This window comes from Galeopterus variegatus, unplaced genomic scaffold (genome assembly GCF_000696425.1).
Source record: "Galeopterus variegatus unplaced genomic scaffold, G_variegatus-3.0.2 Scaffold2, whole genome shotgun sequence".
Classification (NCBI taxonomy): Eukaryota; Metazoa; Chordata; class Mammalia; order Dermoptera; family Cynocephalidae; genus Galeopterus; species Galeopterus variegatus.
Genome location: NW_007726113.1, coordinates 1,336,698 through 1,363,542, shown reverse-complemented (window position 1 = coordinate 1,363,542; position 26,845 = coordinate 1,336,698). Strand labels below are relative to the sequence as shown.

Below are 26,845 nucleotides of genomic sequence, written 5' to 3'. Positions count from 1 at the left end.
GAATATTGGCACCTTATTTTCTCCAATTTGCTTTGCATTCTGGTGCCATACTTAAGTGTTATTTTCTAGATCTATAATGACACAGAGATACTTATGAAGATGGCACTTCTTGCAGCTTCAGTTTTTAAATACTTTTATTTTTTTGATTTCCCCATCTTTGGTCTTTCTTTAAATAGTTTTCACTCCTAATAAAATTGTTTGTTTTGTTAGATTTAAACTCTTAGTTTTTGCTTATTTCCATTTTCTACTAATCTTCTTTCGAGAGAAGTAAATATATTGGTCCTCCCGTTTTGGAGCAGGAATAGGCCTGCAGAAGACTATTTAACATTAAGGATAGGCTTTCCCAACTGCTTTGCTACCTCTAAGTGTAGTGATTTGAATGAGTTCTGACTGGACTGATTGTCCAGAGAACCAAAGAATTAAATTACCTCCTACTTTAGCCTTCTCTATTAGACGTTAACATATACAATTTCTCGCAATTTGCCCTGTTCGCTCTTCCACACATTCACTTATTCAGCAATTATATATTGACTGACTACTGTGTGCTCCATCCACACTGTGCTAGGCGTTAGGGAAGACAGGAAGAAATATGAGAACATATTTCTCTTACTGCCATTAAGGCACATATATAACTTCTATATGTGATTATAGTACATTACTCATTGAACAGGAAAGTAAGTGATTCTAAGCAGTAATGAAAACATCATGTGACATCTGGGGCTCAAACTGTGAGCTTCTTGGCAGCAGCAACTGTGTCTTTACTTTCTTTATCCTCAGTTCCTAGCTGGTCACCTGGCACTTAATAATTGGAAGGTCACAAATGTTGCATGAAAGGGAGCATAGAAATGATAATCATGGAGCAAATGAGAACAAAAAGAGGGTTTCAAAAGGAACAGTCAGTGACACAAAATCAGGGAAAGCAATCTCACGTGTTCTTATTTAAACATTGTTACAGTCAAAAACACACCTATTTCAGTTCACTCTTTACAGAATGGACCACCAGAAGATATTCCACATGTTCTTCTAGATGGAGACTTGATATTACATAGGCCAGAAGAGATCACTGGGAAACATACAGTGAAAATGCAATAATAGCATGTAACATGAGTGTGGAAACTTTTTAAATGCCTTCAAAAGTTACAAATAGTAATGAGGATTGATAACATTAAGCAGATGTATTATAATAATTTCTTACTAATTTGAGTCACTGTTCTGTTCACCAATGGAGATAGTAATCAAAAGATGAAAAAAAAAATAAAGTATTCATCTTAATTAGCAATGAGTCAGAAATATTGCAGTGCATTTTTTTTTTACAAAAGTCAACATAAATATCATACTCAAATAAGGATAATAAAATAGAAAGGAAACCTTTATATCTGTCCAGAAGTATTACTAGTTCTTTCATTCTTTTGAGCAATGGTACATTTAAAAGTCAAGTAAAAAATAAAATTAAGGAGTCATATGTAAAGACTATAAGAAAAGCAGCCACCATTTTTCGTAATGTTTTGTTAAAAACCAGAAACTTCAACACTTCAATACTGAACTGTTGATTGTACTCCCCAGTTTTCACCCCTTCCTGAAAACATAGTACTGGGAATGAATGGTAGGTGTAGCCTGGCCCCTGCATGTGGAAAGGACTGTGGCACCTCTTCCAGTGGTCTCATCTGCATGGCGTGCTTCAGACAGGTAGACTGGGCTCCTCACACCCTTTTGTACCACTAGCAGTAGGATTTCTGTTTAATAGCATGCTTAATGAGATATATGTTCTGCTTTGAAGAGGATGCTAAGACATTTTTCTTTGCCTAAAAATAACATGAATGCACTGTTGTTTCTATCCCATAACTTACTTTGATGAAAATACCTTTGGAGTATGTCTTTCTCAATGTCTTGGAGGCAATATCTAGGTGTGGCAAATCTGGTATGATTCTGTGCTTCGTAAGTTATAACTAGATCCATCATACACCTATATGTTGCTTTCCTTTTTCCATTTTTTTTTTTTTTTTTGTCTTTTGTCTTTTTTCCGTGTCCGGCAACGGATGGCAACCCTCAGTGTTGCCCCCGTACCGGACCGGGGACCGGCAACGGGATCGCAAGCCTCGGTGTTGCTCCCGCGCCTCGCTCAGCCAGTGAGCGGGAGCCGGTCCGTATGTGGGATCCGAACCCTCGGACGGGAGCGCCGCCGCGCTTCCCAAGCGGCGCACTATCCAGTGCGCCACCGGGCCGGCCCTCCTTTTTCCATTTTGGTGTAAAGATCTTGCAAATGCAATGAAAATGGGGAAGGACATTAATGTGATTTGTAGAAGAGCATACACACTGTTTGTATGTGTCTTTGTGAATGTGTCCACAACAATTGTATTGCCATGTTGTTTAATTTTTCCTCCTTGACAAAGTGAGTGCCTGAGAGACTTTAATGAGTGTTATGACTAAGTGACTAGCATTCAAACTAAGCTGGATCAGGATCTGTTAAGACCATCCTAAAGTTAAAACAAATCCTTTCTCTTGGAACACTTAAAATACACAAACCAAGTCACCTTGGGCTACAGTTCTCCTTTTCATGAACAATTAGCTTATTAGAAAAGGAGCAAAAACAATAGAGATGCCTTTACATTTCTAAATTATTAGCTATGATTTTCCATATTCAATTTTTTATAATTTGGGAAAAACCATGATATACAGATATCTTCTATTAGCGTGAGTCCAAGGTTTCTCACTCCTGGAATTTTACTTCAAAAACAGAGTAGAGGGGACTCTAGCTCTTTTCTGTCCACCTTCTTATTGTTTCAATAGAATGATATGGCAGAGAAATTCCTACTTAAGAAGTAAAGAAGTGCATTTAACCAGAAATGTGATTCTATCCAAAACATTTGATAATTTCACTTTCCCCCTCCTTTGGAATGTAATCAGTTAACAATCTGCATCCTGGCTAAGATGATGTTGCAGCAGGATGCATATGCATGGATTTGATCTTGGGAGAAGGACTTTGCATTTTTTAAGTCATTGTATTATATTAAAATGAGCTGGACAAGACGTAGTTTTGAGAGGTCGAGTTTAATTAACTTAGAAACTTCAATTTAGTCTTTCCTCTCTGCTCTATCCTTGTATTATTTCAACATGTGGATTTTTCAGGACGTACTTATAAGGAAGCAGAATCTTTCCATTTAACAAGGAGACTTGTCAATTTTTTTATATCATTTCATTCCACTTTCTTTCAAAAATAATTGGACAAATTTTTAATTTATAGTTTATATTTAAGAACAACACTATCGACAAAAATAAGAATTCTTTTTTAGTTACAGATGAAAATAATACAGAAATTGAAACAACAGCAAAATATGCAGAAATAAAGGCATTGGTATAAAGTAAAATAACTTTTAAAAATATGTATCACCACCATGCATTAAAATGAATAAAAGAGGTTTTGAGAACAAAACATTATGAAAAAGTACTAACTTGACAAAGCTTGTTTATCTTCATCCAGTATTTCAAAACACATCTAATCTTCTATTTTAATTTTTAGTTTCCTGGTTAGTTTTATGGTGGATGCCCGAGGCGGTGCTATGCGAGGATGCAGACACAATGGGCTCAGAATCATTATTCCACCTCGGAAATGCACTGCCCCAACGCGTGTCACCTGCCGACTGGTCAAACGCCATAGATTGGCGACAATGCCTCCAATGGTGGAAGGAGAGGGCCTGGCCAGTCGCCTGATCGAAGTCGGACCTTCTGGTGCTCAGTTCCTTGGGTAAGGGTTTCTGATAAGCCTCCCACTTAGTCACCGATGAGCTTGTATCTTCTACATGAAATCACTAGGATGGAATGGAAAAAGGTACGTCAAACCGTTTTGAAAGAAGATTGGCTCATATGAAATTTTTAAAAATTGGAAATAGCACCTCAATGCTTGACTCCACTTACATGCCTCTTATTTTAAGGCGTTAATGAGTTAAACATTCAGGTTGATTATTCTTTCTCTTTGGATGTGATAATAGCTGCCAGACTCCCAATGTGAATAACCATGTTGTAGCGGATGGTAGCTATTTTTTTCTCATTGAGACCTAAGTGGTAAAGACCTAACTGCTCTATTCCAAACATAAATTTAAAGTCTCATGTGTTTATGAAACAGAATTGCAGAATTATTATCTTTACTTTGGAAAGCCGTGTTACTTTATGACTATCTAAAAATTTAGTCTATGTGATTTTTTTTTCCCTGTTATCAAAATTGCTACTGTGAGCCTTAAAATTACACTGGTGGTCTATTTATTTATTTATTTTTATTTTTTTATTTCATCCATATACAGTGTAGTTGATTTTCCTGTCCCTTTACCGACTGGTGGTCTATTTAGTTGCAGTTTGTGTTAAGACAAAAACGTCAATACTAACTTCTGCCGTGTTCATTTTAGCAATTTTGAGCAGAAATTAACATTTCCTTTTTCTTCTGTTTGTTTGTATGGTTGCTATTATATTAAGTGGCATCTCAGTTTGCCAAAAAATAAATAGCTACTGCTGAAAACTAACAAAAGGATGAAGTTTTGGGGGGGGATGAGTTTCAAAACATTTTGAAACCAATCAATTGTATTTAAGTCTTGTCATATCAAGTCTTGGTGCTTCAAAAACAGGGGCAAAATCCTGTTAATCATGAACTCTGTTACTTTGTCAATGTCATACTGGGGAGAGGACTTCTTGCTTTAGAACTCAGGAAATGTTCTAAAGCCTTGTAATTTGGAACAAACTATTAACAGGTTGCTCCAAATTACATTCCCACCCAAAAAAGGGTGTGTCTGCATTTCCCAGTTGTAGAAACCACTTCTCATGTCCTCCTATCAGACAGACCAGAGCTTTAGAAGGAGCCTGTGAAGTTCTGGGTTGCATCAGAAAATGCCATTATAGTTGGAGTAATTCCCTGATGATTTTTTCCGTATTCTTTATCAGACCCTTTCCCCTCATGCTCAGGTAGTTTTAGGCTTTTTAATAATCTTCAGATCTGTTGGGGAATATCCATGAAAACATCTGGCCTCTATAAAGAGCAGAGTTTTAATATATTCCCAACAGCTTTGTCTTTCCTGTGGAGCATTTTTTTTTTCTTTCTTGGCTAGTGCCCTGGCGGTGAACCTAAACAGGGACAAATTTGACAGCTAAGTGCCCTCCTTGCACAGACATGCCTCCATGGTACACTCCGGGTCTTGGTGCCTTGCTCTTTGTGACCAATGGAGGGGGCAGAACCAAACACAGTGTGAAACCAAAGTTCACCCTGTGGATCAGCTGGTGACGCTGGGGTTCTGTGGAAAACATTACCTGAAGCTTACTTATGTTCTTTCTTTCACTGCTGCTTTGGATGTACTCAGTAAACTTCACCTGCCAACGGCTCCTCCCCCACTTAATGAGGGAGAAAGTTTGGTCAGCCGCATCCTTCAGCTGGGGCCTCCTGGAACCAAATTCCTTGGGTAGGAGTGACTTAAAACAAATTGATGGCTGCTGGCCCCCCATTCTTCTCCTTCCTCTGCAATATGATTTCTCTTTTTGTCATTGTACCCATGACATGTCCCTCTCTATGATTTAAATTCTGTCTAACCTATCTTTAGTGGACCATTTCTGACCCTTGTGGTATGTGACTTTTATTTTTGAGTGATGTTTTTATATCTTTTCCCTTAAAGTGCTGTGACCTTCATTTTCGTTTAAGCATGAAATCTGCCTAGTTGTACTATGTGCTAGTTATGATATTGTTATGATGAATTTGGAGTCTGTATCAAAGCAACCTGGACTCAAAAAATGAAAGCCTCTATGTACTTTGAGGATGAATTTGACCTGAAAAATAGTAGGGCACTGCATGTTCTGGATCCTGAATGTAATAGGCATTGGACACAATTGGGCTGTCTGGCGAGGGGCTCAATTAGGGCCACAGTGTGTACACATGCCTATTGTTTCCTTGAATGAAGGATATATAAGCAAAAACCGTGAGTGCATGGCTCTTTCGTTCTCAAGTAGTCAACTTTTCTGACATCTCCTCATTTATGACACATCAAATTATGCAATGTCTAAGCCATTTTCCCTCTTATACCATTTTGTCATTTTGCACCTTGTAGAAATGTTTTAGGAGATTGGCACACATCATAGATATGCATGTACATTTCTTTTGGTTAAATGTGTTATATTTACATTTATCAAAGGAGAAGTTCCAGAATGCCACATGCACTCACAGGGAAACATCATTTGGCTTAAGGTAGCAGCATGTACCCGAGGATTGGTGCACCTGAGGTGGAGTGCTACTGTGCGACCATCTGCTAGCCAATGGGCTCCAGAGGACGGCCCACTATGTCCCTGTCCCCAGAAAGAGAAGAACTCCAGGTCACTTTGCAACAGACAGAGTTGAGGTTCTTGTCTTGCTATTGGTTAGCTCCTGTCCACACTAAATGTTCTGCATTGCTGTGTCAGGCCTGTGATCGTGGAGATCCCTCACTTTGCGGCCCTTCGAGGAAAGGAGAGGGAACTGGTGGTCCTGCGCAGTGAGAATGGGGACAGCTGGAAAGAGCATTACTGCGAATACACTGAAGACGAATTGAATGAAATCCTTAATGGCATGGATGAAGGTACCTTCAGATTAAGGGTTTAAAAGAAATCTAAAGTGGAAGCATAAAAACGATCCATTTCTTTCCTATGACCAAGAGGGATGTGTGTGTGTGTGTGTGTGTGTGTGTGTCTCATGTTGTTTTATCACAGCAGGTAATCTGCTGTGTTCCAGTGGTGATGAGTTGGGATGCACAATATATTTGCCTGATCTTACTTTTGTTACATTCAGGAAAATAAAATCCTGAATTTTTTAAGATAGCAAACATCTCACCTTAATAAATAAATACAGTACACTTCTATCTTTAGTATAAACTTTTTGAACCTGAAAGATAGAATATTGTTGTTTCATAACAAAATGTATTGATACTGAAAAATAAATCCATGATTTTAAAAATACCTAACCTGAAAAATTAGGTATTTAAGATACTAATAAAAAGTGCTAAGCTGTTCTGTTGGAAAACTTACATCTACCCATAACTAGTACATTATAGGATAATATAATTTCTTTTTAACTTTCTATTATGAAGGAGGTAGGAAAATTAATATCATTCAATCTTACACCCATAATTCAAACAGGGATTTAGCCAGGGTTGAATTACATACCTACGTATACACATCCAGTTGAGAAACTTAGTTTTTCATTAGAACTTTAATCTCTGTAAATCCCAAACCTGTCTTGGGCCCTTGAACCACAGGTTGAAATGTTTCAGTTTGACTACAGGGAAGTTGCTTATTCTCAGGCCTTCATAGTTGCACAGAAAAAAAGGTCTCAGTCCTAATACCAGGAGGCTCATTCTGCTTTGAGTAACTGCACACATAGGGCAAGTTCTTCACCTAAGTGCCAAAAGCATAGCAAGTTTTGTGCAAAGCTGGATGTTCAAGGGCAAGTATAGCTGTTTATGAGTTTATCAGTCTTCTGGGATACAGGCAGTAGCTTCAGGTGTGGCTCACAATAGTAAAGAGGAGCCTGACCACAGCTCCTTTAATATTTCTTTCTGCATCCTGCTGAGGTTTGAATACCTTATCCAAGAGGGGGCTGAGGAAGAAATTATGCCCTCTAGATGTGTAGGTCAATATCTTCCAAGCAAAATAAAAAGATAAGGATTTGTATTGATAAAACTTGTTCCCTGCAATATTTAGCTGCTTCTTGGAACCATTTCTTTTGTTAGCGTTTAGGTTTAGGATATTTTCCTCTGAGATGTTTACCTCTCATTTGACACTGCTATGAGCATTGGCATCTTGTCCTTAGATGGGGACCCACTTATAACATTCTACATATGTAAAAGCTAAATAATCAAATTTGTATGTTTATGTTTGTATGTTTGGAAATGTTTTTGTTTGTATGTTTGTATGTTTTATAAATATATGCTAGTATTTGCCAGTGCATCAGTCTTCAATTATATGATCAAATCCTGGGACTTGTGGCTTTTATTATCTCGTTATACCCAGTAGTCATAAAAAACATAGTTGTTCTTCCTGCCTCTGTAATGAATTGTAAATTATTTCTAAAAATGAGCAACTTTTTGAAATCCCTTAAAATTCAGTGTTCCACTTTGTTAAAATTTTCTACATTTTAACTAGTCCAATTTTTTGTATTGCCCTAAATATCTACACTAATGCAATTTACAAAGTACATGATTCCATCCTCTGATGTTAGATGACATATTTGGTAAGCTAATGGAGTCAGGAGAATATTGAAACCCTGAATTCATCACCACTGATCTTTTTTTATATCTACAGTGACTATCTCAGAGATAACCATCCCACCAGAGTTAACATGTGAACATAATTCTTACCATTCTGAGACAGATTTTATTCCTGCACTATTCTCCTGAGAACCAAAAGAGCCATATTAGTTCTTAAAACCCAATAACTGGTCTTTGAGCTGACTTTGAAATTTGTAAAGAATAGGAGTCCATAAACAATTTTCTCTCCATCACATGAACCAAGAATAGATAAGGTTCATTTTCATTCCAGGTTTGCCTCATACCCCTCATTTACAAAGACAGCCCTGCAATACTGCATCTGGAATGAGATGCAATTCTTTCACAGTCCCCTAAAAAGTCCTAGTTTTCACAAAGAAAGCACGTAAGATAAATGTTGATGGTCTTGAAAAATTGCATTTTTTTTTTTTTTGGTGTTGTTAGGATAACCTTGCTTTTTATATTTTTATATTGTTTGGGGCAAAAAATAAAAAGGAGTTTTGCTGCCATATCTATTCACTATTAACCATATCGATGAGTTTATTAGAATGCTTTGAGAAGGAAATTCTTGCTCTATGAAGGTGGGTCATTTCTTTTCTCAGTGCTGGATAGCCCAGAAGACCTAGAAAAGAAACGCATCTGCCGCATCATCACCCGTGACTTCCCACAGTACTTTGCAGTGGTGTCACGTATCAAACAGGACAGCAACCTGATTGGCCCAGAGGGAGGCGTGTTGAGCAGCACAGTGGTGCCCCAAGTGCAGGCCGTCTTCCCAGAGGGGGCACTAACCAAGCGGATCCGCGTAGGCCTGCAGGTATGCCCATGATGGATGCAGATGATCCCAACATTCATTTTTTCTAGTGATTGAAAACTAGCTTCTCAAATGAGAAATGAATTGTTAAAGAATTAAATTATTACTGGGTCAGCAAAAGCTGCCATTGGAGATCATGGGTTTCACAAAGTTTTATATGAGTGCTTAGTAACTGTACTAAACATATGACTGCTATATTTGAAGTCTACTGTATCAGTCCGTTTCTGCTGCTTATAACAAAATACATGGAACTGTGTAATTTGTGAGAAAATGAAATTTGTTGCTTACAGTTTCAGAGACTGGGAAGTCCAAAGTCCAGGGAACACATCTGGTGAGGGTCTTCTTTGGTGGTGGCTGTACAGCAGTGCAGGGGTCTCACATGGCAGAAAATGGCAGAGTAGAGAGAAAGAGAGAGAGTTCCTCATGTGCTCTCCTTTTAAAGCCTTCAGAACCATGACTGTGACTACCATTATTAATGCATTCATTAGGGCGTGGTCATCAGAATCTAATCTCTTCAAGGTCCCACCTTTCAATTATCATAATAGGATTTCCTACCCTCAACAGCTACAGTGGGGATCAAGCTCCAATGACTTTGGGGGGCCATTGAATCCACTGCATCCAGCAAACTGATTTGTGAGATAAAATACCAATATTATGGGGAAGAAATTTGACATTAGATAAAATGATATATATTTAATATTTTTCTTTACTTTGAAAAGGCTCAACCTATGCACACTGAGCTGGTTAAGAAGATCCTAGGCAACAAAGCTACCTTCAGCCCTATAGTCACATTGGAACCTAGAAGAAGAAAATTCCATAAGCCAATTACCATGACTATTCCTGTCCCCAAAGCTTCAAGTGATGTTATGTTGAATGGTTTTGGGGGAGATGCACCAACCTTAAGATTACTATGCAGCATAACAGGTGAGTCACTTATGACTTTATTGTAAATATTAAGAAATGCATCTGAGAGGCCTGCATGATTATATGCATTAATTCAGGAAAAGTGTTTTAATTAACTAGGAAAGTGAAAGGTGAAAAGAAATTAACTAATATTTACTAAATTAAAGTCTGTAGGCTAAACTATTAGATACTTTATTATATGCATTGTCATTTTAATCTTCATAGTAACCCTATGAGGAAAAGGCCAATTTTGCTGAAAAGGAAACCAAAGTTGAAAGAAGTTCTATAACTGGCCTGAATTAAACCATAAATATTTGACAGAGTTCGGATTCAAACCTAAGCCCATCTACTAACAAAGCCTAGGCGTCAAGCCTTCATTGAAGACATCACCTTATGTATACTAGGAAAAAAAATAGCATTTTGAATAATTATACCCAGTAGTTCAAATCAAACTATTCTGTCTAGGAATTGGTTATGTCTTCATCACTCATCTATTGAACTAACTTTAGAAAAACAAATTAAAGGCTTTTAATGATTAACTGATTTTTGGTCTTTTTAATTGGTAGTTGTAACTTTCAGACAACTACCAAAATCTTAAAAGACATCCCCAGAACATTGGTTGGTTCTTCATAACAATACCACCACAAATGGTGAGAGGCAGAAAAATCCACACAAATAAACTGTTTGAGGACTACAAAATTTAACTTATAATTTTCTCACTTAACAGTAATTACATGATGTTGGCACTCAGTAAATATTAATACTGTCATTAGTAGAAACAATAACCGTCCCTGGTAGTTTGGGTATTGTTAGACTTTGTTTTTTCATTTCTGCTTCATATTGGCAGAATTTTTCACCATTATTTTTTCTCTTTCTCTAATTTTCCCTTCTTATTAATATGTTTCTGTACTTATGATAGAAAACCATTGAGATTATCTTATAAGTTTAGTAATATGACAGAATTTAAAGACATGTGTACCAGAGCTGGCTCATTAGTTCGATTGGTTAGAGCCCAGCCTTGTAACACCAAGAAAAAAGTATTCCATTTTTAAATAATGAGAAAAAACAGTAAGTACTTGGATATCAATTGAACTTGGGAAATCAGATATTTATTCAAAGAAAAGTGTAAGACTACAGTGAATCAAATAAAGCATGAATGAATGGGGGGCTGGCTGGTTAGCTCAGTTGGTTAGAGTGTGGTTTTATAACACCAAAGTCAAGGGTTTGGATCCACATACTGGCCAGCTAACCCCCCCCCCAAAAAAAAAAAAAAAAAGAAAGAAAGAAAATATATGAACTATAATGAGTGAAGGGGGAAATCATATGCTTCACTTGTGATCTCTTTCCCAATTGTTCATTTCTGGATATTACCTAGCATTCCTGGGTATTTTTCCCCATAATTTTTGCTCCATGGGTATATGATTAACCCTTTTGTAATGTGCAACATAATGGCATGGATGTGAGACAGGTGAGACTGAAGAATGTCTATGGTATGCCCTGCCCTTATTATGATCAAATGAATATACTTCATGGGCCCAGACACCACCTATTTATTCCAGCCCTATGTCTTCAGATGGGTTTCTACTAAACAATTCCTTAAGTTTAATTAAAATTATTCTAAAATTTAATACTTAAATTTATGTATTAATTCTACAAATACCTAGGTGTTTGAGTTTTTGTACTTTTCTACATTATATAGTTATGCTAAGAATATGTACTTTGAAGGCCTACTAGAATAAACTTCCATAACCTTTCTTTAATAAGTCATTCATTTCTTTAAGAAACTTTAGAGTCAAGATTTTTCTTCACCTCAAACACATATTCCTTCCACACCAATTTGACTGTTTTGTCCATATCTATATCAACTTAATTTCTCAGTAGAAATGAAAGACAGTCATCATCAGCCTTTGTGGTGATTTTTCTATTTACAGAGGCCGTCCTTTGGCATTCATTTATTTGTTTATTCACCCTGCAGTATTTACTGAGCTCTTAATATTTTCCAAGCATTTCTTTTTTTTGCAAATCTTTTATTGCAAGTTGAGAGGAAATTTCATTTTTTGAAAATAGTTGCATAAAATATGAAGTTCGGGAACAAGAGAATATTTAGATTGTTCATTATTTTAACAAAGTATTCAGCTCCTTAGTTAGTCAAAGAATCTTTTAAAATAGTCAACTGTATGCAATACAAAATTATCTTCAGAGCCTAGCAATTACAACAAAAGATTCAGAATGTCAGGCAGAGAATAGAATGCCTAGTAAACAGTTATTCAAATAAATAACTCCCCTTAAATTTAGTTCCTTGAGAGGTGATGTCTGCTATTTTTTTTCAGTGTGTCATTTTTTAGCATGTAATTTTTAGTCATTTTGTTTTCAATGTGTCATGTTGAGGGGAGGGTAGGATTATGCTGGTGAACACAGCCAAAACCACAAAGACTTTATTTTACAATTCAGAGTTTGGAGTTTTGCCTAATTTTTTTTTTCAACAATCATATTATTTCAGGTGGAACCACTCCTGCTCAGTGGGAAGATATTACAGGAACTACGCCATTAACATTTGTCAATGAATGTGTTTCCTTTACAACCAACGTGTCTGCCAGGTATGGTTATGCAGCACAGAAAATCCCGCTATGAAATTGTCCCCCTCTCCCACCCAAAAAACTGTCTCTTGTGTTGTTTTATTTTGTTTCTTAACTTTTTTAAAGTGATTTTTTTTGTTGGATTTTAAATATGGTCTGCATGTACTGTCATATTTCAAACTAGACCTGCCAGCAAATGTAATAGTGACAATATAGTAACAAAGTACTACTAGTCAGATTAAAATCTAAGGAAAATGAGTGAGTGACTGCTTTGGCTCTATGCTTTTGACTCTGGTTTTAGCAGCCACTGATGATTTTCCAATCCCTATCATTTTGGGAATGATAAATTTCCTTTTGCCAGCAAAATAGCCTGAACTATGGTGAATATAACAAAAATACAAAGCCCACCATGTTTTGCTTAAATAGCTTAAATAGTTTTAATGGCTCTTAAACATCCTAACACATTTGCATATTACCCATTTATGTACTGCACATCTTTAAAAAGCTGAAGCTGTCTGGTTTTATTTCTTATGCACACATTAACTCAATTTATTAATACTAGTTCCTATTTATATGGTCTTTAATTAGTTGCTAAGCATTTTCGTTTTTCTTTAATTTGATATTACAACATCTTTGTGACTTAAGTAGGGCAGTAGGCCTTAAGTCCATCTTACACATGAGAAAACTGAATTTGAGAGTGGTTAAAACTTGTACTCCTATGGGGGGAAGAGAGATCAGATAAAAATGCATGAATAGTTAAATAACAGTGCACAGCAATAGCTGGGTGTGGTGGCACATGTTTATAGCGCCACCACCCAGAGGTCTGAAGTATTGAGTCTACAGTTCTGTGGTTCAGTGCATTCTGCCAATCATACATCTACACTCTAATGCCACAAGATGACAGGTTCTGAATGAGATACACTAAAAGAATTCAGGGGAGGGTGTTCTCATAGAGAGGGTGTCCAAGAAGAGGTGACTCTTGAGACATACATCAAAACCTAATAGGCAGATAAAAGTTGAAAAGAGAATGACATGAGCAAAGATGCAAAGACAGAATGCAGAAGGTGTATTGTGGGATAGCAGCAATGACTTATGTAGTCTATAATTCAGAAATAATGCTGGAATGTTGGCTGACAACACTGTTTATAGAAGGCATTGTAGGGTAGATAAAGAAGTCAGATGTCACCATAAATATATACAATTTCTACTTGTCTATCAAAAATTGCAACAAAAAAAACCTACATGAAAATAAAAGTAAATAAAAATACTACAAAGTAAAATTTAGAAGAAAGCTTCAGTTACAAAAAAATTCAACTGTTTTGTGGGAAGATGTGAAAAATAAGTAACTAAAGTCAAACCAATTAAAATACCCCAATAGAAGGGAAGAGTTATTATGTTATCATACTAATAATTTAACTCACAGACAGTTGAACAAACAGTGAATAAAGTATAGCTGAGTCTGTAGAAAGAGGAAGGTCATATCCTTGCCATGGGCAAGGAAGTATGCTGAACCTTAAAACCATAAAGCAATCGGAATAAGCCAGACACAAAAGGACAAATATTGCATGATTCCACTTACAGGAGGTACCGAGAACAGACGAATCCATAGAGACAGAGAGTAGAATAGAGGTTACTAGGGGCTGGAGTGAGGTGGGTAAATGGGAGTTATTGTTTAATGGGTACAGAATTTCTGTTTGGGATGATGAAAAGCGCTGGAATGGATGGTGGCGATGATTGCACAACATTGTGAGCGTATTTAATGCCGCTGATCTGTGTACTTAAAGATGATTAAAAATGATAATTTTTATGTTATGAAGAGAGAAAGAGAGGCTAGGAGGATATGGAAATCTCATGAATGTTTAAAGATTATGGGAAATGAGTCAGGGGAAGGAGAGTAATATAGAAAGGTTTCAAAGCAAGAGGATGTGGAATAAACTTTTGGAAGTGCATAAATAGCAAATTGGAAAAATGTCCATCTAGTGGCCTCTACTTTCTCCATGAAGTTATCCTTCTTTCGATAACTTCGTATAATGTATGCTATACGAAGTTATTACGACCAGGAATCACGATTTCCATTTCATCAATGGGCTGAATTGTGTCCCCTCAAAATCCATATGTTGGAGCCTTAATCCCCAGTACCTCAGAATGTAAAGATAGGACATTTAAGGAAGTAATTAAGTTAAAATGAGGTAATTAGGGGGGCCCTAATCCAATATGACTGGTATTCTTATAAGAAGAAGAAATTAGGACACAGAAGACACAGACAGAGGGACACCCATGTGAGGACACAGAGAAGGTGGCCATCTGCAAGCCCAGGAGAGAGGCCTCAGAAGAAACCAAACCTGCTAACATCATCATCTTGGACTCCTAGCTTCCAGAACTGTGAGAAAATAAATTTCTGTTGTTTAAGCCACCCACTCTGTGGCGTTTTGCTAAAGCAGCTCTAGCAAATGAATGCAATCAAGAATGGAAATCAGATTCAGAGAGGTTGAGGGACTTACGCCTCGCTCAGCCAGTGAGCGGGAACCGGTCTGTATGTGGGATCCGAACCCTCGGCGGGAGCGCCGCCGCGCTTCCCAAGCGGCGCACTAGCGCAGTGCGCCACCGGGCCGGCCCCTGAAGTTATCTTTCTTAGGGCCTATGGTGAGAGGGGAAGCTCAAGGAGTGTCATAAAGATTTAGCAAAATTACTGTACTGAACAAAATGACATCTGAGCAAAAAGTTGCCAAGCAATGTCACAAACTGAGCTGAGGCTGGAAATCATAAAGTCATGGACCCAATAATTTCTTCTATGAATTATAATCAGCTATACTTAGGTGTTCTGGAGCAGATTTTTTAAATGGTTGGATTTATTTAATCTTTTTGTCTGGATAGTTCCTTGGAAAAGAATGATGGGATGAGGAAATGCTGAGTAGATTTTGTTGAAAAAAGTTTCCAGAAATGAAATGAAGAATAGGAGGGGGGATCAGGAGAGAGAGAAACTCATACAGTGAGATTCTTGTCACAATGTCTGATAATGAGCTTGTGCCACCAGACAATTCTAAAACACTGAAGGTGTATTTCAGATGACTGAATACAAAGAAGAGTTTCCAAGGAAAAAAAATACATTTACAATATTTAATAGTTGATCTTAAAAACCTGATATACCTTTCTACCCCTCATTCCCTTCTGCCTTCCCATCTGTTCTAAATGTTCTCCCATCCCCTCTCTTTCTTTCCCTTTTCTTTGACTTTCTCTCATTATCTCCCTTTCTCACTTCCTTCTTTTTCCAAGAAGCATTTGATGAGTACTTTGATAATATTGAAGGAAATGATTTTTTTTTCCCAAGTAATATACCATAACCTTTAGATAACTGACTTTACTTCTTTTTGTAGGTTCTGGCTGATAGATTGTCGACAGATCCAGGAATCTGTTACCTTTGCATCACAAGTGTACAGAGAAATTATCTGTGTACCTTACATGGCCAAATTTGTAGTGTTTGCCAAATCACATGACCCCATTGAAGCCAGGTTGAGATGTTTCTGCATGACTGATGATAAAGTGGATAAGACCCTTGAACAACAAGAAAACTTTGCTGAGGTGGCCAGAAGCAGGGATGTGGAGGTACTGTATTAACAATAACAATTTATTCCGCGTTATTATACCTTTATTAACAGACTATACTTCAAATAGAATTTAATGAACAGAGTCATAAAAAAAAGAAAGACCAGTCCACATCTGGATCAGTTACAAGGTTAGAATTCAAAATCAGCCAATTTTAGCCAGTTTGGACCTATCCAAACTGATCTCAGTGAGGAGGTAAAAGGATTCCTTTAAAGATTATTTGAGGAAAAATTATGAGTTACTGATAATCTCAAAGTATGTAAGTGACTATAGCAATTTAGATTTTTTTTAGCTTGTTACTTTTTAATAGTAAAGAAAACAGTCTGGGAAGGTACATCCTTTTGCATAAATGTTGATGTAGGATAGTGTTTTTCTATGACGTTACTCTTTCTTGGTCTTTGGGTATTGAAGTTCAATAATCTGACTCATTGTGATGTCAAAAGTCAGCCAATCTGAAATTTAAATTTAGGATTTAAATATGTATTGGTTTTGTGAGGTAACATGATACAGTGTTAGAAATGAGAACATTAAATGCCACCACTCATCTGGAGATTCCAGTTATTAGTGAGAAAAGAGTTATTAATAAGAAGAGAGAGTGCTGGCACATGCTTTGCCACAGATAAGACAAAATGTCAGTTGGCAATTTAAAGATTGTTGTTATGTATATTTTAAGAATTTAAAATTCCATGTAGTACTACTGCTGCTTCTTTGTGTAAATAACAAGTTATAATTGCAGTTATTTTATTCTGTCTTATTTTATTCTGTTTTTCTCTGTTCTCTCCCAGGTATTAGAAGGAAAACCCATCTATGTTGATTGTTTTGGCAACCTGGTGCCATTAACCAAGAGTGGCCAACATCATATATTCAGTTTTTTTGCCTTCAAAGAAAACAGACTTCCTCTCTTTGTCAAGGTAATGTATATATGGGATTATGTAATGTATTTTATTCAAGATAAGGAAAGATTTGAATTTTTTAGTAGAAAATATTTGCTTTTCAATCATGTCCAGTGATTTTTAAAAACCATATCTGTACTGCAATGAACATTGGAGTACAGGTAACCCTTTGACATGATGATTTCCATTCCTCTGGGTATATTCCCAGCGGTGGAATAGCTGGGTCATATGGTAGATCTATCTGCATTGCAGCACTATTTACAATAGTCAAGAGTTGGAACCAGCCCAAATGTCCATCATTAGACGAGTGGATAAGGAAACTGTGGTAGATCTACACAATGGAATACTACTCTGCTATAAAAAAGAAGGAAATACTCCCATTTGCAACAGCATGGATGGACTTAAAGAAAATTATTATTATTATTTTTTTTTTTTTTTCCTTTTTGTCTTTTTTCATGACCGGCAACGGATCGCAACCCTCAGTGTCGCGCCCGTACCGGACCGGGACCGGCAACGGGATCGCAACCCTCGGTGTTGCTCCCGCACCTCGCTCAGCCAGTGAGCGGCCGGTCTGTATGTGGGATCCGAACCCTCGGCGGGAGCGCTGCCGCGCTTCCCAAGCAGCGCACTGTAGCAGTGTGCCACCGGGCCGGCCCTAAAGAAAATTATATTAAGTGAAACAAGTCAGGCACAGAAAGAGAAATACCACATGTTCTCACTTATCTGTGGGAGCTAAAAATAAATAAATAAGTACACAAACAAACAGCAGGGTTGGGGGGGGCGGGAAGAAGACACAATAACCACACTTCCTTGAAGTTGTTAAGACAAGTGAACAGATATGAGGTTGATGGGAGGAAGGGGGGACAGGAAGGGAAGAGGGAGGATTTGGTAAAGGGACACAAAAATCAATCACATTGTATATTGATAAAATAAAATAAAATTTTTTTAAAAACCCATATCTGTAAAGTTTTACAGTCCTGAAAAACCAATCATTTTTATTTTTGAAGTTCAGAGTCAACCTTAATTTTTAGTTACAGACTATGTTTAAGGATGAGAACAAGGACAAAGAATAGCCAATTTATTAATTAGAAACACTGGCCACTCTTTTCCAAATTTGAAGGGAAGTCTGTTTTGTTGCTGTTGTTGTTTTGTTTTACTGTTATTACTTTTGAATATTTATGCTTAGATTTAAAAAATATTTGTAAATTTCACAATTGTGAAGACCAAAAGAGTCATGGGACAACTTTTTTGTAATAAAATCTCTCCAAAGACCCAGGATATCATGTAAGCTAATAAGAAGTCATCCCAGAGAGAATTATAGACTTGATATACTTTCATAAATTCATTCAACAAACATTGCATAGACACTTCAATGTAACATGAATTTGTTGTCTCTGTTAAGGAACATTAATCCAAATTAGGGATATGACAGTGATGTACACAAGTTTCATTCAAGATTTCACTTCTAAAGAGGACACAAACTTGTGAACAAGATTCAGGGAAATAATAATTCTGCTCTGTTCTATTTTCCAGCCTCTCATTTTCTTTCCTGTTTCTCATCCTTTCACTAATTTAGAGGTCCTAATGCTCAGTCCTCACAGATATAGTACAGGCTGGTCTCCATAAGTTTTTTTTCTGGTCTTACTTCAAGCTACTAATTCCCCAATTGTTCATCAGCAGTGACTCCTTTTATTATTTTAAACCCTCATGATTTTTCAAGCATCTCTCATTAAGTTTTCCTAAGACTTCTACTGAGTCCCCCATTGTACCCTTTCTGGTTCAATTATTTTTGTGTGATTAATGATAGTTTCTTACAGATCACCACATTAAGCAGTAACTGCTGAGTGGTAATTGATCCATTTACCATAGAGAGCTGCATGATTAAGCTAATATTTGATATCATTGATGTACTTAAGTCATTCTACAAACAACTCAATACAAAAATGGGCAAAGGATTTTAATAGACATTTCTCCAAAGAAGATATACAAATGGCCAATAAGCACATAAAAAGACACTCAACAGCTTAAGGAAATGCAAATCAAAACCAAAATGACATATCATTTCATAACCATTAGGATGTCTATTATTATAAAACAGAAAATAAACAAACATTGGCAAGGATGTGGACAAATTGGGACCCCGATGCATTGCTGATGAGAATGTAAAATAGCGCAGTTCCTGTTAAAAACAGTATGGTATTTCCTCAAAAAGTTAAATATAGAATTAGCATATGATCCAACAATTCCACTTCTGGAAATATACCCAAAAGAATTGAAAGCAGGGACTCAGATACTTGCGTACCAGTGTTCTTACAAGCATTATGCACAAAAGCCAATAGATGGAAACAATCCACGTGTCCATTGACGGATGAGTAGATAAACAAAATGTGGTATATAAATACAATGTAATATTACTTGGCCTTAAAAAGGAATGGAATTCTGAGACATCATACAATATGAATGAACCTTGAAGACATATTATAAATGAAATAAGCCAGACATAAAAGGACAAATATTGTATGGTCCCACTTGTACAAAGTACCTAGGGCAATCAAATTCATAAAGACAGAAAATAGAAGGGCAGTCACCAGGGGCAGGAGGAAGGGGGCAATGGAAAATTATCGTTTAATGGATATAGTTCCAGTTTGGTAAGATGAACAAGTTCTGAAGATAATTGGTGTGGTGGTTATACAACAATGTGAATGTACTTAATGCCACTGAACTGTACACCTGAAACTGGTTAATATGATAAATTTTATGTTATGTTTATTTTACCACTATCAAAAAGGAATGAAATTCTGATACATGCTGCTATATAGATGAAAACATTATGTTAGTGAAATAAGCCAGACACAAAAGGACAAATATTGTATGACCCCCCTTATATGAAGTACCTAGAATAGGCAAAGTCATTGAGACAGAAAGTAGAGTAGAGGTATCAGGGGCTGGGGGAAGAGAGAAATGGTGAGTTATTGTTTAATGAATACAGTTTCTGTTTGTGATTTTGAAAAGTTCTGGATAGCGGTAATGATTAACAACTCTGTGCACTTGCTTAATGCTACTGAATTGCACACTTAAAAATAGTAAATGTTATGTTATGTACATTTTACCACAATTTTTTTAAAAGCTGAATAAGTTCTGGAGATCTAATGTACAGCATGGTAACTATAGTTCATATTGTATTGTATACTTGAAATTTGCTGAGAGATCTTAAGTGAGAAAAGGAGGGGATAATTATGTGGGGTGATGGATGTGTTAGTTTGATTGTAGTAATCACTTCACAATGTATACATAATCAAACTATCACATTGTATACCTTATATACAATTTTTATGTGTTAATCATACTTTAATAAAGCTTAAAAAAGCTAGATGATTTTTTAAAAGTCATTCTAAATGGTGATAGGAAAAGAGAAAAAGGAAGACCTCTGAATTCTCACTTAACATTAACAAATGAATTTTATTCTCCCTTTTCAAGTATCATCTAAGCAAAATAAATAGTACACATCAAATATGGGTGTAGCATATGTGTCTTTCTTGTTCAAGGTACGAGATACCACTCAGGAACCTTGCGGACGACTATCATTTATGAAGGAGCCAAAATCCACAAGAGGCCTGGTGCATCAAGCTATTTGCAACTTAAACATCACCCTGCCGATTTATACAAAGGTATTGTCAAATCTGCTGTCGTGCAATTCAGGCAGTGTAAGAACTGATTTTCAAATCCCTTAAAATGATAAAAACAAAGACACTGAATGCAAGCACACAGAACAATCATTTTTGATTCCCTGTCAAATTTATGATTTTCCATTTAAGTAAGGAAAAGGTAGTTCCACCTTTTTTCACATTAAATGCACTGTGACGAAAAAATTCTATTAACACTTATTGGATGTAGAAGAGAGAAAATTTGGTTTAAGTTTTAATTCTTTGAACTAATTTTTAAAAATAAAATAATTGGCTTTGTCTTGATTATTGTTTTTATTTGCTCTCCTGAGACCATATTTGTGCATTTGACCTACCCAAATATTAGAATTCATTAGCTTCAGCTTACTACTAATTCACAAGTGGATTATATATTATTAAATTCAGAGCAACCTCATGATATTTCATCTTTTTTGCTAAAATATTTACCCATTCATCTTATAACCTGTCATATTTTAGGAGTATTAAATGAATTTTTCAACTATTTTAACGTGATTAGTATAAAAAATATCCCCATGTTACAAGCAGTAGATTTGAAACTTGTTGAAAAGGAAAAAAATTATTAATTCCTGACCCAAAGTCTACCTATAGGCATTACTTTCTTTTCAAACCTCTCCCCATTATATAATTTCTTGAGTACTTTGATTAATTCAAGAAGACAGCTGAATTAATTATATGTTGTTGATAACTTCTTTTTATTATTTTTAAGTCTTTTTTTAACCAATGTCCTTCTTTGACAAGAAGCTCCCACATGACAATCTTCAGGTGGTTGCAGCACATTGTCAGTGTGTGTACTACAGGCTGGGGAGGGAGGTGAGCAGTAGCTGCTGAAAGCTGGAGGAGAAGCAGGGATGTGTTTAAAATCCTGAATCTGGACTAATTCTATATTTACACAAAACACAAAACAAAGAATTTCCTATATTTCTTTTTCCCTACCTCAGTTGTCAAATTGTATATTTTGCTTAATTAGTTATTCTTGTAACTAGAGATCAGTCACATAAAGAAAAGCTCATATCAACATGTTTGACATTGTAAATTCTTATTAGATGACAAAAAATGAAATATTACCTACAAACGTAAATATACATGTAATGTCAAGAATTGGAATATTGCAATAGATATACCAACCCCAATCAGCATAATCTAATTGTACTCCAGTGGTGCAGATTGGGGTTTGTAGTGTTGATCAATAGTGAATCACTAGAGGCAGAATGCTGAATAAGAACCACAAAGAAATATGTACTGCTGTAGGCAAGCCACCCGCATGATATATACAGATAAGTGAGCTTTTTCTGATTTCAATAAGCTTTCAATGTGCTATGAAAAAGGCATTTAATTTATTATTATATTTTATTTCTAAGTCAAGATATATCAGATACAGTTATTAATGTTGTAATGACCCAGGACAATTTTCTATTTAGTTACTCAAAACCGAAAGAAAAAATACCAAACATTGTACATTTAAGATATACTATAGAATTTGGTAACTCTTTATTATAATAAAATTCCTAAATGTTGCCTGCACATTGAAAATATTTTTGCTTATTTGTAGCTTCTTACATTTTCAACCAGTATCTGTAATGCCTGTGATATAATCATTACCATTTTAATAGACAAATGCTATCAAATCCACTAAATGTCAAACTTTGAGACTGATAGTGATCTAGCATCTGAAATTAGTATATTTATAATTTTGGTTCTTCTGTCTCTCAGATCTACAGACTTTTGCATTTAAATCGGCACTCTAATTGTTCTGCTTGTCTTCTGTAATCTGTTAGTAAGAAAAATAAGAGTATGCTGACTGTGTGTTTGCCTGTTGATGTTTGTTGGCAGGACAATTACTCTTTTCTTCTAAATACTCTCTACTCTTCCTTCTCTCTTTTTTCCCTCTTTCATGGCATCTTGGGGCGGCAAGGAATCAGAGTCAGATCAAGAACAGGAGGAAGAGGTAATTTTACGAAAGCGTCACTTGTTAATGGCTGTGTCATTGCTAGAACCATCAATAAGACCACATAGTTAACCTGTGTTCTTAGAAAGGGTAGGCAGTTGTTCTTAATAATTAAAAGGCACAATTTTACTTAAACTCTCTAAGCCTCTGTTTTCTCATCTGTGGACTGACTTCAGAGAATAATAAAGTTTCCTTGTAAACTGTTGCCCTGTCTGTATGTAATAATATATATTTCTCTACCAACGACTGATGGCTAACCCATTATCTCAGTGGTTCTCAAAAGTTAGAGTGAAGATACCTGGAGGTCAAAACTCTTTTTATAATAGTACTAAGACATTATTTGCTATTTTAACTCTCATGTCCTCACAAGCTACAGAGAAGTTTTCCAGAGGCTATATTACATGTGACGACATCATCATACTGACAATTAATGTGATTGTGTATTCTTGGGTTCTGACATTTTCTCAGCTTTAATTTGTAGTACAGGTACTTATTTATACATATCACACATAAGCAAAACTTCTTTGGGCTACTCACTGATTTGGTGGAGTACGAAGAGGTCCTAGGACCAAAGAATATGAGGATCACTGAGATCAAAAGACATTAGAGCATATAGTTCCTCCATTAGACTATAATAACCTTATAATGCAGAACTATACTAATAATGAGCATTTGTCATAAAGTAAGATCTTTGCTAAGTGTTCCACATATCTTATCAATACTAATCTCTTTAAGCCACCCTGAGGTGTGTACTATTACATCATAGATGAAGAAACCAAGTCTTAGAGAGGTTACTTTGAATAAACAGCCATTTGAATTATACCTGCTTCAGTATTTAAAGCAAATATGTTCACCTCTCTTATAAAGATCTGAAAATGCCCAAGTATTATAATAAAAATGAAAGAAATCATTGGAAAACTCCTTATATCTATCTACCTATTAATATATCAATTCCTATTTTTAAGGTAGACAAATGCAATTATTAATTAAATGTAAATATTTTCAAATATAGTAGTTTTACCTTTTTAAATGTTACTCTGAAGAATTTGAAATGCAAAAATATGAAGAAAAAACATCACAAATAGTCTTGTACCCACCAGTTTACAACGTAAGACTCTCTCAGTTCAGAGGATGCCCCCAAATTCACTTTTTTTCTGATGTCTTGGCAGTGGAGCAGAGTGAGAGCGGTGACTATAGACTTACTGCCCTGCCGTCTATAGTCAGATACTGAGGTCATTCTTTCCTGCGGCTGTACAGTCCCTCTTTGTCTCAGACTCAATTTCCTTCCAGTAGTCGGTGACCCTATCACCACAGCTGTTAAAAAAAATACTGCCACACCTTCTTGAAAGAGCAGTAATACTCTGAAGCCAACTTTATATGTTCACAAATGAATATTTTTTATTAGGTGTAAGATTTTTCTATTGAATATTTTCAGGAACTATTCAGGGCAATAGATCCAGTTTGTTTTCTTTTCAGGATTTGGAATGCTGGCTTGTTATTAATGATAATGAAACTACTTCTATAGAATGTATCACTCTGGCATGCTGTTTGTCCTTCTCTTTTTTCTCCACTAAATTGACACTTACTGATTAATACTTACTTTACCCTTTTTCTGACCTTTTCCCTAATAAATATGTATTTCTAACATCAAATGCACCCTGGGTCATATATTTCCAGGAATAACAAGTTAGAAAGGACTTTCCACCTGTAGTGTCTAGAAACAATTTTTTTTTTTCAAAGTTAGGATGCGACTCTCAGGAAAAATTGTAGCGAATTACTCTGACCTTCAAGCTAATGGTGTTACCCCCATGTGTATAATTATGAATAAGAACTTATTGTGCACATCAGAGGCTGTGAGCCAAGATGCCATTTGTAACTATTCAATTTATGTATGTTTTCTTTCAGATCGATATGACATCAGAAAAAAGTAAGATCTTAAATAAAATTGAGTTTGTTTGAAAGCTGGCTACAATAAAGAGTAGCATGAATTAAGATGCAAGCTAGTTACCATTACTAACCACTATAATATTTATGTTTCTATATTATCCTTATTAATCATTAATATATACATTAAAGCAGCTTGGCCAGTTAAATTACAAATATATCTAATTAGTGAGCTAATTAGCAGTAAAATGCGATGATTATTCATCTAAGCATTCACTTTCTTTTGACATCCCTGTTAACCCTGGTATTGCTGCTATGCTTGTTTAGAAACCCACCCTACCGTTTTGTCCATTTGTTAGCATAACATTGTCATCTCATTATTTTTAAGCACTGACATGGCAGTATCACTTTTTATGTAAAGCAACAGTGACTTCTGTAGAGAGCTCGTTATTTTTGTAGGATCCACCTGCAAAAGTGATACTGTCTAATAGTTCTTAACTGAAGCTAACTCCCCCCACCACACCCCTCATCCCTCCCTTGCACCCCTTACTGTGGTGAAGTGTAACGAATGTCTTTAAGGGCTGATGTCTAACAGATGTTTGTAAAAACTTTCAGTGCGGGGAGAGTGGGAACTAGAGGCAAGAATGCAAAAATGAAAACCTCCTGGATGAAATTACTAATCACAACAGCATGTTTTTAAAGGGCTAATTTTAAATAATGATGCAAATCTCAATCCTGATCTAGTACAGAGAGAACTGGTTTTTACAGATCTTGAAAGAGTTATATTAGAACTCATTTCAGGTTTGTAATATTCAATTAACATTTTAGTTTGGCCTATTTCCAGTGACTCTCTGGCTTCTTGTGTGTAAACTCAAGTTGAATTTTATAGGCTTCTTGCTTTTATGCCCCTTTTTAATGCTTTAGAAAAAATTTAATTTTTAACGTTTATTGCGTTTAAGATTTATTTAAATTTGCTATATTTCAGGATGATATTCTCAAAAGAAGAACTCTTAGATCCATGTTTAATATGATCATCTGGCCCTATATAATGCCCTAAGGACTTTTTTTTTAAGTCCTCGCACAATGTAATTTACTACTCAATTCATGTTAAATCATTATTCAGGACTACTAGAATATTTGAGATTCTGGATGTTTTCATTAGTTTATATAATTGAGTAACTGTATTGATATAAATTATTTAATATTTTTATATATGCATATTCCCATACTATGTCTCCCCAACAAATATGGATTCTCTCAAGAGAAGGCACTTTTGTTTATACTGACATATTATCATTGCCTTCATTGAGTCCTCTTTTTTTTTTTTTTTAAAGTGATTTTATTTTATTCTCCCACAGTCTTCTTCAGGACTACTGTGTTTATTTAAATGGCCCTTTACTTTGCTTCTTGGATAAAATTCAGTAGTAATTAAAATAATCCATCAATCTGGCTCAAATGTTTAAAAAAAGAAAAGAAAAACGTGACCATGTTGCTATAATGCCATGATTTCACCTGAATGTTTTAAAAGTTTCAAATAAAAGCTTGTGTTTGGTTTTGTTTTAAAAAACAATCACTAAATAATCTTCATTTATGTATAAAATAATCTCTAAAGAAGGGCTCTGTTGAAAGGACTCTTCCCTAAAGTCTTTTTATGAGTAAATCTTAAAATTGAGTTTAACTTTTCATCCTTTTCTTTAATGGGTGCAAGCCCCTACAACCTACCCCTCAAATACACTACACTCTGCAACTTATGTATGGACTTTTAGGGAAATGAATACGCTTCACCACAGTAATGTTTTACATATTTGTTCTAATTTCTTCCCATCCTCCTGCCCATGCATTTCAGCAAGGCCGCCTCTCCCAGCAGTTTTACTCCACCTTTGCTTTGCATGGAAATAACTTGGCTTACATAAACTGTGCGTGTGTCCTGTGTGACTGTCTCTAATTTGGGTTGCTATGCATCACATTTTAACTTTGGACTCACATATAAGTTTAATCACAGTTGTTTCTGTTGGTTTTCTTTCCTTTCCTTTATTTCCCTCCTTGGTCTGTTCATTACGTGTCTAAACAAGGAGGTTGTTCCAAGGAAAGAACCATGCCTCTAAGCACCAGACCGTTTGTTTCATTGTTAGGTGTGAATTTCCCTTAGGTGAAATGCCGGTTTGCAGCTGATTCAGATATTTTATATTGTCATTGTATATTGGCAGAACCAAACATACTGAATTCCAGATTTTTATATGATTAGAAAATGTATGTTCATCA

The 26,845-nt window shown here is 35.8% G+C and overlaps 1 protein-coding gene across 7 annotated transcripts in view; it reads left to right on the top strand.

The window, feature by feature from the left end:
- The window catches only part of ANK2 (ankyrin 2, neuronal), a 275,712-nt gene that overhangs the window by 221,565 nt on the left and 27,302 nt on the right, over window positions 1-26,845 (top strand). For 3 of the 7 annotated variants that reach the window (XM_008566593.1, XM_008566307.1, XM_008566727.1), the window contains 11 exons: window positions 3,518-3,742; window positions 5,340-5,438; window positions 6,427-6,581; window positions 8,867-9,078; window positions 9,795-9,999; window positions 12,479-12,575; window positions 15,929-16,157; window positions 16,943-17,068; window positions 20,596-20,718; window positions 22,667-22,699; window positions 24,605-24,626. In XM_008566593.1, coding sequence (XP_008564815.1) covers window positions 3,518-3,742; window positions 5,340-5,438; window positions 6,427-6,581; window positions 8,867-9,078; window positions 9,795-9,999; window positions 12,479-12,575; window positions 15,929-16,157; window positions 16,943-17,068; window positions 20,596-20,718; window positions 22,667-22,699; window positions 24,605-24,626 — 1,526 coding nt within the window. The remainder of the gene's footprint in view (window positions 1-3,517; window positions 3,743-5,339; window positions 5,439-6,426; window positions 6,582-8,866; window positions 9,079-9,794; window positions 10,000-12,478; window positions 12,576-15,928; window positions 16,158-16,942; window positions 17,069-20,595; window positions 20,719-22,666; window positions 22,700-24,604; window positions 24,627-26,845) is intronic. The other 4 variants (XM_008566662.1, XM_008566450.1, XM_008566374.1 and 1 more) reach the window with 3 other exon arrangements.